This window comes from Salvelinus fontinalis, chromosome 2 (assembly GCF_029448725.1).
Source record: "Salvelinus fontinalis isolate EN_2023a chromosome 2, ASM2944872v1, whole genome shotgun sequence".
NCBI classification, from domain to species: domain Eukaryota; kingdom Metazoa; phylum Chordata; class Actinopteri; order Salmoniformes; family Salmonidae; genus Salvelinus; species Salvelinus fontinalis.
The window spans coordinates 5,891,135-5,907,317 of NC_074666.1; the positions used below are offsets into that span (position 1 = coordinate 5,891,135).

The window sequence follows — 16,183 nt, forward strand, 5'->3', positions numbered from 1 at the left end:
CTCTAACCAGCTGAGCTATAGTAGAGTTGTGAATGCTCTCTCTCTAACCAGCTGAGCTATAGTAGAGTTCTGAATGCTCACTAACCAGCTGAGTTACTAGAGTTGTGAATGCTCTCTAACCAGCTGAGTTATAGTAGAGTTGTGAATGCTCTCTCTCTCTCTAACCAGCTGAGCTATAGTAGAGTTGTGAATGCTCTCTCTCTAACCAGCTGAGTTATAGTAGAGTTGTGAATGCTCTCTCTCTCTCTAACCAGCTGAGTTATAGTAGAGTTGTGAATGCTCTCTCTAACCAGCTGAGTTATAGTAGAGTTGTGAATGCTCTCTCTAACCAGCTGAGTTATAGTAGAGTTGTGAATGCTCTCTATCTCTCTAACCAGCTGAGTTATAGTAGAGTTGTGAATGCTCTCTCTCTAACCAGCTGAGTTATAGTAGAGTTGTGAATGCTCTTTCTCTCTAACCAGCTGAGCTATAGCAGAGTTGTGAATGCTCTCTCTCTCTAACCAGCCGAGTTATAGTAGAGTTGTGAATGCTCTCTCTCTCTAACCAGCCGAGTTATAGTAGAGTTGTGAATGCTCTCTCTCTCTAACCAGCCGAGTTATAGTAGAGTTGTGAATGCTCTCTCTCTCTAACCAGCCGAGTTATAGTAGAGTTGTGATTGCTCTCTCTCTAACCAGCTGAGTTATAGCAGAGTTGTGAATGCTCTCTCTCTAACCAGCTGAGTTATAGTAGAGTTGTGAATGCTCTCTCTAACCAGCTGAGTTATAGTAGAGTTGTGAATGCTCTCTCTAACCAGCTGAGTTATAGTAGAGTTGTGAATGCTCTCTCTCTCACCAGCCGAGTTATAGTAGAGTTGTGAATGCTCTCTCTCTCTCTAACCAGCTGAGTTATAGTAGAGTTGTGAATGCTCTCTCTCTCTAACCAGCTGAGTTATAGTAGAGTTGTGAATGCTCTCTCTCTCTAACCAGCTGAGTTATAGTAGAGTTGTGAATGCTCTCTCTCTCTAACCAGCTGAGTTATAGTAGAGTTGTGAATGCTCTCTCTCTCTAACCAGCTGAGCTATAGTAGAGTTGTGAATGCTCTCTCTCTCTAACCAGCTGAGCTATAGTAGAGTTGTGAATGCTCTCTCTCTAACCAGCTGAGCTATAGTAGAGTTCTGAATGCTCACTAACCAGCTGAGTTAGTAGAGTTGTGAATGCTCTCTAACCAGCTGAGTTATAGTAGAGTTGTGAATGCTCTCTCTTTCTCTAACCAGCTGAGTTATAGTAGAGTTGTGAATGCTCTCTCTCTAACCAGCTGAGTTATAGTAGAGTTGTGAATGCTCTCTCTCTCTCTCTCTAACCAGCTGAGTTATAGTAGAGTTGTGAATGCTCTCTCTCTCTCTCTCTAACCAGCTGAGCTATAGTAGAGTTGTGAATGCTCTCTCTCTCTCTAACCAGCTGAGCTATAGTAGAGTTGTGAATGCTCTCTCTCTAACCAGCTGAGCTATAGTAGAGTTGTGAATGCTCTCTCTCTCTAACCAGCTGAGCTATAGTAGAGTTGTGAATGCTCTCTCTCTCTAACCAGCTGAGCTGTAGTAGAGTTGTGAATGCTCTCTCTCTCTCTCTCTAACCAGCTGAGTTATAGTAGAGTTGTGAATGCTCTCTATCTCTCTAACCAGCTGAGTTATAGTAGAGTTGTGAATGCTCTCTCTCTAACCAGCTGAGGTATAGTAGAGTTGGGAATGATCTTTCTCTCTAACCAGCTGAGCTATAGCAGAGTTGTGAATGCTCTCTCTCTCTCTAACCAGCCGAGTTATAGTAGAGTTGTGAATGCTCTCTCTCTCTAACCAGCCGAGTTATAGTAGAGTTGTGAATGCTCTCTCTCTCTAACCAGCCGAGTTATAGTAGAGTTGTGAATGCTCTCTCTCTCTAACCAGCCGAGTTATAGTAGAGTTGTGAATGCTCTCTCTCTCTAACCAGCTGAGTTATAGTAGAGTTGTGAATGCTCTCTCTCTCTAACCAGCTGAGTTATAGTAGAGTTGTGAATGCTCTCTCTCTCTAACCAGCTGAGCTATAGTAGAGTTGTGAATGCTCTCTCTCTCTCTAACCAGCCGAGTTATAGTAGAGTTGTGAATGCTCTCTCTCTAATCAGCTGAGCTATAGTAGAGTTGTGAATGCTCTCTCTCTCTAACCAGCTGAGTTATAGTAGAGTTGTGAATGCTCTCTCTCTCTCTAACCAGCTGAGTTATAGTAGAGTTGTGAATGCTCTCTCTAACCAGCTGAGTTATAGTAGAGTTGTGAATGCTCTCTCTCTAACCAGCTGAGTTATAGTAGAGTTGTGAATGCTCTCTCTCTCTAACCAGCTGAGTTATAGTAGAGTTGTGAATGCTCTCTCTCTCTAACCAGCTGAGCTATAGTAGAGTTGTGAATGCTCTCTCTAACCAGTTGAGCTATAGTAGAGTTGTGAATGCTCTCTCTAACCAGCTGAGCTATAGTAGAGTTCTGAATGCTCTCTAACCAGCTGAGTTATAGTAGAGTTGTGAATGCTCTCTCTCTAACCAGCTGAGTTATAGTAGAGTTGTGAATGCTCTCTCTCTCTAACCAGCTGAGTTATAGTAGAGTTGTGAATGCTCTCTCTCTCTCTAACCAGCTGAGTTATAGTAGAGTTGTGAATGCTCTCTCTCTCTCTAACCAGCTGAGTTATAGTAGAGTTGTGAATGCTCTCTCTCTCTAACCAGCTGAGCTATAGTAGAGTTGTGAATGCTCTCTCTCTCTAACCAGCTGAGTTATAGTAGAGTTGTGAATGCTCTCTCTCTCTAACCAGCTGAGCTATAGTAGAGTTGTGAATGCTCTCTCTAACCAGCTGAGTTATAGTAGAGTTGTGAATGCTCTCTCTCTCTCTAACCAGCTGAGTTATAGTAGAGTTGTGAATGCTCTCTCTCTCTATAAACAGCTGAGTTATAGTAGAGTTGTGAATGCTCTCTCTCTCTAACCAGCTGAGTTATAGTAGAGTTGTGAATGCTCTCTCTAACCAGCTGAGCTATAGTAAAGTTGTGAATGCTCTCTCTCTAACCAGCTGAGCTATAGTAGAGTTGTGAATGCTCTCTCTCTCTATAACCAGCTGAGTTATAGTAGAGTTGTGAATGCTCTCTCTCTCTCACCAGCTGAGCTATAGCAGAGTTGTGAATGCTCTCTCTCTCTAACCAGCCGAGTTATAGTAGAGTTGTGAATGCTCTCTCTCTAACCAGCTGAGTTATAGTAGAGTTGTGAATGCTCTCTCTCTAACCAGCTGAGTTATAGTAGAGTTGTGATTGCTCTCTCTCTCTAACCAGCTGAGTTATAGTAGAGTTGTGAATGCTCTCTCTCTCTATAAACAGCTGAGTTATAGTAGAGTTGTGAATGCTCTCTCTCTCTAACCAGCTGAGTTATAGTAGAGTTGTGAATGCTCTCTCTAACCAGCTGAGCTATAGTAAAGTTGTGAATGCTCTCTCTCTAACCAGCTGAGCTATAGTAGAGTTGTGAATGCTCTCTCTCTCTCTAACCAGCTGAGTTATAGTAGAGTTGTGAATGCTCTCTCTCTCTCACCAGCTGAGCTATAGCAGAGTTGTGAATGCTCTCTCTCTCTAACCAGCCGAGTTATAGTAGAGTTGTGAATGCTCTCTCTCTAACCAGCTGAGTTATAGTAGAGTTGTGAATGCTCTCTCTCTAACCAGCTGAGTTATAGTAGAGTTGTGAATGCTCTCTCTCTCTCACCAGCTGAGCTATAGCAGAGTTGTGAATGCTCTCTCTCTCTAACCAGCCAAGTTATAGTAGAGTTGTGAATGCTCTCTCTCTCTAACCAGCTGAGCTATAGCAGAGTTGTGAATGCTCTCTCTCTCTAACCAGCCGAGTTATAGTAGAGTTGTGAATGCTCTCTCTCTAACCAGCTGAGTTATAGTAGAGTTGTGAATGCTCTCTCTCTAACCAGCTGAGTTATAGTAGAGTTGTGATTGCTCTCTCTCTCTAACCAGCCGAGTTATAGTAGAGTTGTGAATGCTCTCTCTATCTAACCAGCCAAGTTATAGTAGAGTTGTGAATGCTCTCTCTCTCTAACCAGCTGAGCTATAGTAGAGTTGTGAATGCTCTCTCTCTAACCAGCTGAGCTATAGTAGAGTTGTGAATGCTCTCTCTCTCTAACCAGCTGAGTTACAGTAGAGTTGTAAATGCTCTCTCTCTAACCAGCTGAGTTATAGTAGAGTTGTAAATTCTCTCTCTCTCTAACCAGCTGAGTTATAGTAGAGTTGTGAATGCTCTCTCTAACCAGCTGAGCTATAGTAGAGTTGTGAATGCTCTCTCTCTCTAACCAGCTGAGTTATAGTAGAGTTGTGAATGCTCTCTCTAACCAGCTGAGTTATAGTAGAGTTGTGAATGCTCTCTCTCTAACCAGCTGAGTTATAGTAGAGTTCTGAATGCTCTCTAACCAGCTGAGTTATAGTAGAGTTGTGAATGCTCTCTCTCTAACCAGCTGAGTTATAGTAGAGTTGTGAATGCTCTCTCTAACCAGCTGAGCTATAGTAGAGTTCTGAATGCTCTCTAACCAGCTGAGTTATAGTAGAGTTGTGAATGCTCTCTCTCTAACCAGCTGAGTTATAGTAGAGTTGTGAATACTCTCTCTCTAACCAGCTGAGTTATAGTAGAGTTGTGAATGCTCTCTCTCTCTAACCAGCTGAGCTATAGTAGAGTTGTGAATGCTCTCTCTATAACCAGCTGAGTTATAGTAGAGTTGTGAATGCTCTCTCTCTCTCTCTAACCAGCTGAGTTATAGTAGAGTTGTGAATGCTCTCTCTATAACCAGCTGAGTTATAGTAGAGTTGTGAATGCTCTCTCTCTCTCTCTAACCAGCTGAGTTATAGTAGAGTTGTGAATGCTCTCTCTCTCTAACCAGCTGAGCTATAGTAGAGTTGTGAATGCTCTCTCTCTCTCTCTCTCTCTAACCAGCTGAGCTATAGTAGAGTTGTGAATGCTCTCTCTCTCTAACCAGCTGAGCTATAGTAGAGTTGTGAATGCTCTCTCTCTAACCAGCTGAGTTATAGCAGAGTTGTGAATGCTCTCTCTCTAACCAGCTGAGTTATAGTAGAGTTGTGAATGCTCTCTCTCTCTCTAACCAGCTGAGTTATAGTAGAGTTGTGAATGCTCTCTCTCTAACCAGCTGAGCTATAGTAGAGTTGTGAATGCTCTCTCTCTCTCTAACCAGCTGAGCTATAGTAGAGTTGTGAATGCTCTCTCTCTCTCTAACCAGCTGAGTTATAGTAGAGTTGTGAATGCTCTCTCTCTCTAACCAGCTGAGCTATAGCAGAGTTGTGAATGCTCTCTCTCTAACCAGCTGAGTTATAGTAGAGTTGTGAATGCTCTCTCTCTAATCAGCTGAGTTATAGTAGAGTTGTGAATGCTCTCTCTCTAACCAGCTGAGTTATAGTAGAGTTGTGAATGCTCTCTCTCTCTAACCAGCTGAGTTATAGTAGAGTTGTGAATGCTCTCTCTAACCAGCTGAGCTATAGTAGAGTTGTGAATGCTCTCTCTCTAACCAGCTGAGTTATAGCAGAGTTGTGAATGCTCTCTCTCTCTCTAACCAGCTGAGTTATAGTAGAGTTGTGAATGCTCTCTAACCAGCTGAGCTATAGTAGAGTTGTGAATGCTCTCTCTCTCTCTAACCAGCTGAGTTATAGTAGAGTTTCGAATGCTCTCTCTCTCTAACCAGCTGAGTTATAGTAGAGTTGTGAATGCTCTCTCTCTAACCAGCTGAGTTATAGTAGACTTTTGAATGCTCTCTCTAACCAGCTGAGTTATAGTAGACTTGTGAATGCTCTCTCTAACCAGCTGAGCTATAGTAGAGTTGTGAATGCTCTCTCTCTAACCAGCTGAGCTGTAGTAGAGTTGTGAATGCTCTCTCTCTCTCTCTCTAACCAGCTGAGTTATAGTAGAGTTGTGAATGCTCTCTCTCTCTAACCAGCTGAGCTATAGTAGAGTTGTGAATGCTCTCTCTCTCTCTCTCTCTCTAACCAGCTGAGTTATAGCAGAGTTGTGAATGCTCTCTCTAACCAGCTGAGTTATAGTAGAGTTGTGAATGGTCTCTCTCTAACCAGCTGAGCTATAGTAGAGTTGTGAATGCTCTCTCTCTCTAACCAACTGAGATATAGTAGAGTTGTGAATGCTCTCTTTCTCTAACCAGCTGAGTTATAGTAGAGTTGTGAATGCTCTCTCTCTCTCTAACCAGCTGAGTTATAGTAGAGTTGTGAATGCTCTCTCTCTAACCAGCTGAGTTATAGTAGAGTTGTGAATGCTCTCTCTCTAACCAGCTGAGCAATAGTAGAGTTGTGAATGCTCTCTCTCTCTAACCAACTGAGCTATTGTAGAGTTGTGAATGCTCTCTCTCTAACCAGCTGAGTTATAGAGTTGTGAATGCTCTCTCTCTAACCAGCTGAGTTATAGTAGAGTTGTGAATGCTCTCTCTCTCTAACCAGCTGAGCTATAGTAGAGTTGTGAATGCTCTCTCTCTAACCAGCTGAGTTATAGTAGAGTTGTGAATGCGCTCTCTCTAACCAGCTGAGTTATAGTAGAGTTGTGAATGCTCTCTCTCTCTAACCAGCTGAGCTATAGTAGAGTTGTGAATGCTCTCTCTCTAACCAGCTGAGTTATAGCAGAGTTGTGAATGCTCTCTCTCTCTAACCAGCTGAGCTATAGTAGAGTTGTGAATGCTCTCTCTCTCTAACCAGCTGAGTTATAGTAGAGTTGTGAATGCTCTCTCTATAACCAGCTGAGTTATAGTAGAGTTGTGAATGCTCTCTCTCTCTCTCTAACCAGCTGAGTTATAGTAGAGTTGTGAATGCTCTCTCTCTCTAACCAGCTGAGCTATAGTAGAGTTGTGAATGCTCTCTCTCTCTCTCTCTCTCTAACCAGCTGAGCTATAGTAGAGTTGTGAATGCTCTCTCTCTCTAACCAGCTGAGCTATAGTAGAGTTGTGAATGCTCTCTCTCTAACCAGCTGAGTTATAGCAGAGTTGTGAATGCTCTCTCTCTCTCTAACCAGCTGAGTTATAGTAGAGTTGTGAATGCTCTCTCTCTAACCAGCTGAGCTATAGTAGAGTTGTGAATGCTCTCTCTCTCTAACCAGCTGAGCTATAGCAGAGTTGTGAATGCTCTCTCTCTAACCAGCTGAGTTATAGTAGAGTTGTGAATGCTCTCTCTCTAATCAGCTGAGTTATAGTAGAGTTGTGAATGCTCTCTCTCTAACCAGCTGAGTTATAGTAGAGTTGTGAATGCTCTCTCTCTCTAACCAGCTGAGTTATAGTAGAGTTGTGAATGCTCTCTCTCTAACCAGCTGAGTTATAGTAGAGTTGTGAATGCTCTCTCTAACCAGCTGAGCTATAATAGAGTTGTGAATGCTCTCTCTAACCAGCTGAGCTATAGTAGAGTTGTGAATGCTCTCTCTCTAACCAGCTGAGTTATAGCAGAGTTGTGAATGCTCTCTCTCTCTCTAACCAGCTGAGTTATAGTAGAGTTGTGAATGCTCTCTAACCAGCTGAGCTATAGTAGAGTTGTGAATGCTCTCTCTCTCTCTAACCAGCTGAGTTATAGTAGAGTTTCGAATGCTCTCTCTCTCTAACCAGCTGAGTTATAGTAGAGTTGTGAATGCTCTCTCTCTAACCAGCTGAGTTATAGTAGACTTTTGAATGCTCTCTCTAACCAGCTGAGTTATAGTAGACTTGTGAATGCTCTCTCTAACCAGCTGAGCTATAGTAGAGTTGTGAATGCTCTCTCTCTAACCAGCTGAGCTGTAGTAGAGTTGTGAATGCTCTCTCTCTCTCTCTCTAACCAGCTGAGTTATAGTAGAGTTGTGAATGCTCTCTCTCTCTAACCAGCTGAGCTATAGTAGAGTTGTGAATGCTCTCTCTCTCTCTCTCTCTCTAACCAGCTGAGTTATAGCAGAGTTGTGAATGCTCTCTCTAACCAGCTGAGTTATAGTAGAGTTGTGAATGCTCTCTAACCAGCTGAGCTATAGTAGAGTTGTGAATGCTCTCTCTCTCTAACCAACTGAGATATAGTAGAGTTGTGAATGCTCTCTTTCTCTAACCAGCTGAGTTATAGTAGAGTTGTGAATGCTCTCTCTCTAACCAGCTGAGCTATAGTAGAGTTGTGAATGCTCTCTCTCTCTAACCAGCTGAGCTATAGTAGAGTTGTGAATGCTCTCTCTCTCTAACCAGCTGAGCTATAGTAGAGTTGTGAATGCTCTCTCTCTCTCTCTCTCTCTAACCAACTGAGCTATAGTAGAGTTGTGAATGCTCTCTCTCTAACCAGCTGAGTTATAGAGTTGTGAATGCTCTCTCTCTAACCAGCTGAGTTATAGTAGAGTTGTGAATGCTCTCTCTCTCTAACCAGCTGAGCTATAGTAGAGTTGTGAATGCTCTCTCTCTAACCAGCTGAGTTATAGTAGAGTTGTGAATGCGCTCTCTCTAACCAGCTGAGTTATAGTAGAGTTGTGAATGCTCTCTCTCTCTAACCAGCTGAGCTATAGTAGAGTTGTGAATGCTCTCTCTCTAACCAGCTGAGTTATAGCAGAGTTGTGAATGCTCTCTCTCTCTAACCAGCTGAGCTATAGTAGAGTTGTGAATGCTCTCTCTCTCTAACCAGCTGAGTTATAGTAGAGTTGTGAATGCTCTCTCTCTAACCAGCTGAGTTATAGTAGAGTTGTGAATGCTCTCTCTCTCTAACCAGCTGAGTTATAGTAGAGTTGTGAATGCTCTCTCTCTCTAACCAGCTGAGTTATAGTAGAGTTGTGAATGCTCTCTCTCTAACCAGCTGAGCTATAGTAGAGTTGTGAATGCTCTCTCTCTCTAACCAGCTGAGTTATAGTAGAGTTGTGAATGCTCTCTCTCTAACCAGCTGAGTTATAGTAGAGTTGTGAATGCTCTCTCTCTCTCTCTAACCAACTGAGCTATAGTAGAGTTGTGAATGCTCTCTCTCTCTAACCAGCTGAGCTATAGTAGAGTTGTGAATGCTCTCTCTCTCTAACCAGCTGAGTTATAGTAGAGTTGTGAATGCTCTCTCTCTCTAACCAGCTGAGCTATAGTAGAGTTGTGAATGCTCTCTCTCTAACCAGCTGAGTTATAGTAGAGTTGTGAATGCTCTTTCTCTCTAACCAGCTGAGTTATAGTAGAGTTGTGAATGCTCTCTCTCTCTAACCAGCTGAGTTATAGTAGAGTTGTGAATGCTCTCTCTCTCTAACCAGCTGAGTTATAGTAGAGTTGTGAATGCTCTCTCTCTCTAACCAGCTGAGCTATAGTAGAGTTGTGAATGCAGAAAGGCAGGCGTGAAACACTTCCAGACACAAGCATACTGTTGGGTGTCACTCAGCTGGTTCTCATCCATTACTAAATTAACAGAATATTATTCTACATCAGTGGTTCCCAAACGGTGGGGTGTGAGGGATTAGCAGGGGAGGCGCGGGGTCTACCCCCAAAAACTTTAAGGAACTCAGTCCGGCTTTCAACTTACTATTGAAAGTTGTAATAGTAGAATGCACAAGGTGTAATTTCGAAATTGGGTAGTGGATCATCAGTTCCTCTTGTCATATCTATAACTTATAACAGTTCCTCTTATAGGCATCTATAACTTGTCCAGATCAACTAGCACATGTCAGCTAACGTTTTTTTAGCCCATAGATTTTGTTGTAATGTTTGAGTCACTCAAATATCACATGAATACACATTAGACATGGCAAAATGTATGGAATTGCAAAAAAATAAGCTTTAAACCTGTCAAATGTTTCCCCAACTAACAAGAGGGGTGTGAACAGTTTGTGTCATGAACAGTGCTTGTGCCCATAGAAAAAGACATGGCATGTGCAGGGGGAGAGCGGGATGTTCCCCAATGCTGGAAGGGGGGCCTGAGCAAAAAAGGTTTGGGATCCCCTGTTCTATATTATAAACTAGGTAGTTTGGCTCCTGATTGGCTGAAAGTTGCGGTAAATCACACTTTATAAACTGTGTGTTTCGAGCCCTGAATGCTGATTGGCTGAAAGCCGTGGTATATCAAACCGTATTCCAACGGTATGACAATTTTTACGTTGGTAATCAGTTTATAATAGCAATAAGGCACCTCAGGGGTTTGACCAATATACTACAGCAAAGGGCTCTATCCAGGCACGACACATTGTGTCCAAACCCCCCCCCCCCCCCCCCCCCCCCCGGGCCTTTTTGCTTAATTATATTCTATAGCATATAATCCCACAGCCTTTCGCACACAAACCACAAATGAATCAACCTGAGATAAAATTGTACCACAGTCCAGCAAGTTATTTCTCTTTTACCTTGAACACCCCAATTCCCGCGTCTATGAGGAAGGGACGTGCAGAGGTTGATGTCTGGTTGTGGTGTTTCTCCAGCCGTGCCGGTGGATCCGAAGAAGACTCGTCTGCATTGTTATTGGGATCGCTGGTGTTAATCGTTTTCTTACTGGTAGTTGTACTGGTGTTGGTGGTAGTACTGGTGTTGGTGGTAGTACTGGTGTTGCCAGTGGTGGTTGTGTTGTTGTTGACTGTGGTGGGTTTGGGGGTAAGTGTTGGGGCCACGGTGGTAGGTTTAGAGGGGGTGGTAGCTGCACCAGTCGTAGTGTTGGGAGTGGTGGGGGGCATTGTGTCACACTCCTTGGGGCTGACGACAGGGGAGATGACGGAGGGAGAGATGAGAGGACTGTCTGTAGCGTCCCCCGCTTGGGAACGGATAAGCAGCTGGACGATATCGTTCAGACCCACGTTGTAGTCATACAGTGTGTGGCCATCTTCCATCTGAAAAATAAAAGACACAAATCGATCTGTCAGATAGGCAGCTATTTTTGTTTTGGGGTTTTTCCTCTTGAGAAGGGTAAAACAGCTTTGGGATAGTCAAACAGCATCTGGCCCTCTTGCATCTGAAAAATACACACAAATTGATCTGGAAAGGCAGACATGTTGGTCTTGTTTTGGGTATTTTTTGGGGGTGGGGGGGGGGTGTACTGGCCGACATTTGTGCGATATTAAATAATCAGCATAGCGTCACTGACTCGTCGTCGGAAGCGTGTGCCGAGCACAAGCTGGTTGTCAAGGGCAAACAAAGAGCACGGCAAAAAGACAGAATTCTGCAGAAGGCTGAGGAAGGACAATGTGTTGATGCTCAGCACCATTCAGAATCAAAACCTATAAAAGACCTGAACAAAGAAGAACTACTGCACCTCCAGACTCAATCAACAGCTCTGCACCACCTTTACCAGACAGGTTTCTATCTGCTCTGTCCATGGGCCAAATGTCCTAGTTGTTATGCGACCAGGGGGCTAAGGCTAGGGAATCATTTTACAGTAGGGGCAGCATCTCTCATAATGAAATAATGGGAAATAATGCATCTTAGTTGTGACAATGAGAACAAGAATATTCCAATAAGAAATAAGACCATTGTGAATCGGGGAATATGCTGTACATTTGAATTTGTCTCCCCAGAACCAGACATCCCTTCCTGAAGTCAGCACAACAAATGAACACAAATCTCTGCCTTCCACTGCATGTTTTCCTCCAATAAATACATACAATCTTAGAAAGGAGGGGGGGGGGGGGGGGTTAAGTCACTATGACAACCAATAAAGGACCCCCTCCCCCCCGTGTTTATGTGTGTGTCTGTCTGCCCGTGTGGCGTTGACAGCATAGTATAGAAATATAATTACTACCCATCACAGAACATCAACTTGAATGGAATGTCCGTTTTAGTAATTATATTTCTATGGTAACCATCCTGGACAAAAGGACACTAGGCAGGCTGTGGCACACTGACTTGAATTCATCTATTGTGTTGGGAAAGGGGCAATTATGATATGCATGAAATGCTATAACACAGTGTACATTATCTGCATTAGACCTTTCATCGGAGGGTCAATGACTATTCACATAATATCCCTCTGCAGCCATGAACTAAGCAATCCACTTTCTATCAAGACGTTTTATAGGCTCCTAAGGTTACAACAAGAAAAATACTAAAAAACACACTGGTGCAGTTAGTACATGATATTGAATGTTTTCTACAGTGCATTCGGAAAGTACTCAGGCCCCTTGACTTTTTCCACATTTTGTTACAGCCTTATTCTAAAATGGATTAATTATAAATAATAAAATCTACACACACAATATCCCATAATGACAAAGCAAAAACAGGAACAGTACCAAAACATTTCTGCAGCATTGAAGGTCCCCAAGAACACAGTGGCCTCCACCATTCTTAAATGGGAGAAGTTTAGAACCACCAAGACTCTTCCTAGAGCTGGCCGCCCGGCCAAACTGAGCAATCGGGGGAGAAGGGCCATGGTCAGGGAGGTGACCAAGAACCCGATGGTCACTGACAGAGCTCCAGAGTTCCTCTGTGGAGATGGGTGGATCATCCAGAAGGACAACAGTCTCTGCAACACTCCACCAATCAGGCCTTTACGGTAGAGTGGTCAGACGGAAGCCACTCTTCAGTAAAAGGCACATGCTTGGAGTTTGCCAAAAGGTAACTAAAAGACTCTCAGACCATGAGAAAAACCAAGATTGAACTCTTTGGCCTGAATGCCAAGCGTCACGTCTGGAGGAAACCTGGCACCATCCCTACGGTGAAGCACAGTGGTGGCAGCATCATGCTGTGGGGATGTTTTTCAGTGGCAAGGACTGAGAGACTAGTCAGGATCGAGGGAAAGATGAACGGAGCAAAGTACAGAGAGATCCTTGATGAAAACCTGATCCAGAGCGCTCAGGACCTCAGATTGGAAGGTACACCTTAGCCTCAACAGGACAATGACCCTAAGCACACAGCCAAGACAAAGCAGGAGTGGCTTAGGGACAAGTCTCTGAATGTCCTTGAGTGGCCTAGCCGGAGCCCGGACTTAAACCCGATCGAACATCTCTGAAGAGACCTGAAAATAACTGTGCAGCGACGCTCCCCATCCAACCTGACAGAACTTGAGAGGATCTGCAGAGAAGAATGGGAGAAATTCCCCAAATACAGGTGTGCCAGGCTCATAGGGTAAAAGAAGACTCAAGGCTGTAATCACTTCCAAAGGTGCTTCAACAAAAGTACTGAGTAAAGGGTCTGAATACTTATGTAAATGTTTTTTTGTTTTCTTTTACAAATTTGTAAAACATTTCTAAAAACCTGTTCTTGATTTGTCATTATGGGGTATTGTGTGTAGATTGATGAGGGAGAAAACAATTTAATCAATTTGAGAATAAGGCCGTAACGTAACAAAATGTGGAAAACGTCAAGGGGTCTGAATACTTTCCGAATGCACTGTAAATGTTTTTACAAATTTGGTGTTTAGAAATGTTCAAGAGATGATGACATTTTTGGCTGATTGGATAATATCCCTTCCACCCGGTCTATTTGAAATGTTTTGGTTGGTTGGCTCACTGCCATTTGCTTTTGCAAAATGTCGGTCTTGGTGTACAAAGGGGTAATAATCAGAACTTGATATATCCTTATGTGAAAAATCAGATCATGCAGTATACATTTATTACAGCTACTGTTGTTTTCATTGAGTCCCAAACCAAATATGAGATGGTTTGAGATGAGTCAGACCTCAGAGTCAAGGAAAAGAAGCCAACAAGTGCTCAGCATATATGTGGGAACTCCTTCAAAACTGTTGGAAAAGCAGTCCAGGTGAACCTGGTTGAGAGAATGACAAGTGCGTGCAAAGCTGTCATCAAGGCAAAGGGTGGCTATTTGAAGAATCTCAAATATATTTGGATTTGTCTAAAACTTTTTTGGTTACTATATGATTCCATATGTGTTACTTCATAGTTTGGATGTCTTCATCATTATTTACAATGTAGAAAATAGTAAAAAGAAAAGAAAAACCCTGGAATGAGTAGGTGTTCTAAAACTTCAGACACACAGACAGACACACAGACACACACACAGACAAACACACACAGACAGACACACACAGAGACAGACACACACAGAGACAGACACACACAGAGACAGACACTACCGTTCAAAAGTTTGGGGTCACTTAGTCCTTGTTTTTGAAAGAAAAACAATTTGTTTTCCATTAAAATAACATCAAATTGATCAGAAATACAGAGTAGACATGGCTAATGTTGTAAACAACTATTGTAGCTGGAAACTGCAGATTTTTTATGGAATATCTACATAGGCGTACAGAGGCCCATTATCAGCAACCATCACGCCTGTGTTCCAATGGCACGTTGTGTTAGCTAATCCAAGTTTATCATTTTAAAAAGGCTAATTGATCATTAGAAAACCCTTTTGCAATTATGTTAGCACAGCTGAAAACTTTTGTTCTGAATAAAGAAGCAATAAAACAGGCCTTCTTTAGACTAGTTGAGTATCTGGAGCATCAGCATTTGTGGGTTTGATTACAGGCTCAAAATGGCCAGAAACAAAGACCTTTCTTCTGAAACTCGTCAGTCCATTTCTCAGAACAAAGGCTATTCCATGCGAGAAATTGCCAAGAAACTGAAGATCTCGTACAACGCTGTGTACTACTTCCTTCACAGAACAGCACAAACTGGCTCTAACCAGAATAGAAAGAGGAGTGGGAGGCCCACATTTGTGGCCTGCTGGAGGTCATTTTGCAGGGCTCTGGCAGTGCACCTCCTTGCACAAAGGCGGAGGTAGCGGTCCTGCTGCTGGGTTGTTGCCCTCCTACGGCCTCCTCCACGTCTCCTGATGTACTGGCCTGTCTCCTGGTAGCGCCTGCATGCTCTGGACACTACGCTGACAGACACAGCAAACCTTTTTGCCACAGTTCGCATTGATGTGCCATCCTGGATGAACTGCACTACCTGAGCCACTTGTGTGGGTTGTAGACTCCGTCTCATGCTACCACTAGAGTGAGAGCACCGCCAGCATTCAAAAGTGACCAAAACATCAGCCAGGAAGCATAGGAACTGAGAAGTGGTCTGTGGTCACCACCTGCAGAATCACTCCTGTTTTGGGGGGTGTCTTGCTAATTGCCTATAATTTCCACCTTTTGTCTATTCCATTTGCACAACAGCATGTGAAATTTATTGTCAATCAGTGTTGCTTCCTAAGTGGACAGTTTGATTTCACAGAAGTGTGATTGACTTGGAGTTACATTGTGTTGTTTAAGTGTTCCCTTTATTTTTTTGAGCAGTGTATATGCGCCCATCTCAGTGAACTAATCCATTGCGGAGGCCTAGACTAAAAGACAATTTATGCTTGATCTGAAAATGTGGTCGGAGGCTCCATATGGAGGGTGGGATGCAATTGCGGTGCCTCCAGAGACCAAATCGAGCTCCATACCGCATCGCCATGCTCCTCCCAACTGTTACAACAATGCGGAGGGCTCTGTATAGACATGATTGGTTGACTGTAGGTGGGGGCGGTACATCCTGTAGAAAACACAAACTCACTTCAGCTTTGCACTGCTCAGCGAAGCACAAGAAGTATGAATGCCCTGATTTCTGCTGAGGCTTATCACCATAAATGCTGCACGGCCAATGCAGACATCAGATTAACCATGCATTACCCAGATGCACAACGCACTTCTCTAGAATGTGCTCTCTTCGGCCAATTTTTGCACATTCCTTGTTTCATAACTTCATTGTGTGAATTGTTTGCATTTGATTGTTAGTGTCTATCAATTCCTCCACTTTACATACATCACCAGTTGTAAATTTACCGTTAATTCCTGATCAACAATGTTTGTTTTGTTATGGTAATTTCTGTTAATGCATTCAACATATTATTCCAGTCTTTTACCGTTCTCATTGTCGGAGTATACATTTTGTTTGCAGAGCGCACAACCTATGCTGCAACACTTGTGAGAAACAAGTTTTGTTTTATTTCATTCTATTTACGAGTTGTCAATTTAGTCATTGTTTTGTTTGGAGCGCTCCTGTCGATGCTGAGTAAGGACGCACAACTGAATACACATGGAAATAGCCATCTAATACCATCAGAAACAGCCTGAACGCAAAAGTAGGTATATTAATGTGGCCATTTGGGGATCTGATAGTATTTCTGATTGGCTTAACACACAACCACTAATGAGCTGTGGAGATTCTCAAATAATTGTTTTCTTCACCTCAAACAAAGTCGGTTTTAACATCCATTGAGAATGACAATAGTTCCTCCATGTACTTGAACAATCTTTCCAGGCCTCTCCCTTTCAATAACCACTAGGTTC

The 16,183-nt window shown here is 43.0% G+C and overlaps 1 protein-coding gene across 2 annotated transcripts in view; it reads right to left on the bottom strand.

The window, feature by feature from the left end:
* Window positions 1-16,183, bottom strand: part of LOC129810775 (E3 ubiquitin-protein ligase UHRF2-like) — a 103,091-nt gene that overhangs the window by 76,004 nt on the left and 10,904 nt on the right. For both annotated transcript variants that reach the window (XM_055861656.1, XM_055861650.1), the window contains exon 2: window positions 10,323-10,799. In XM_055861656.1, the coding sequence (XP_055717631.1) occupies window positions 10,323-10,799 (477 nt within the window). The remainder of the gene's footprint in view (window positions 1-10,322; window positions 10,800-16,183) is intronic.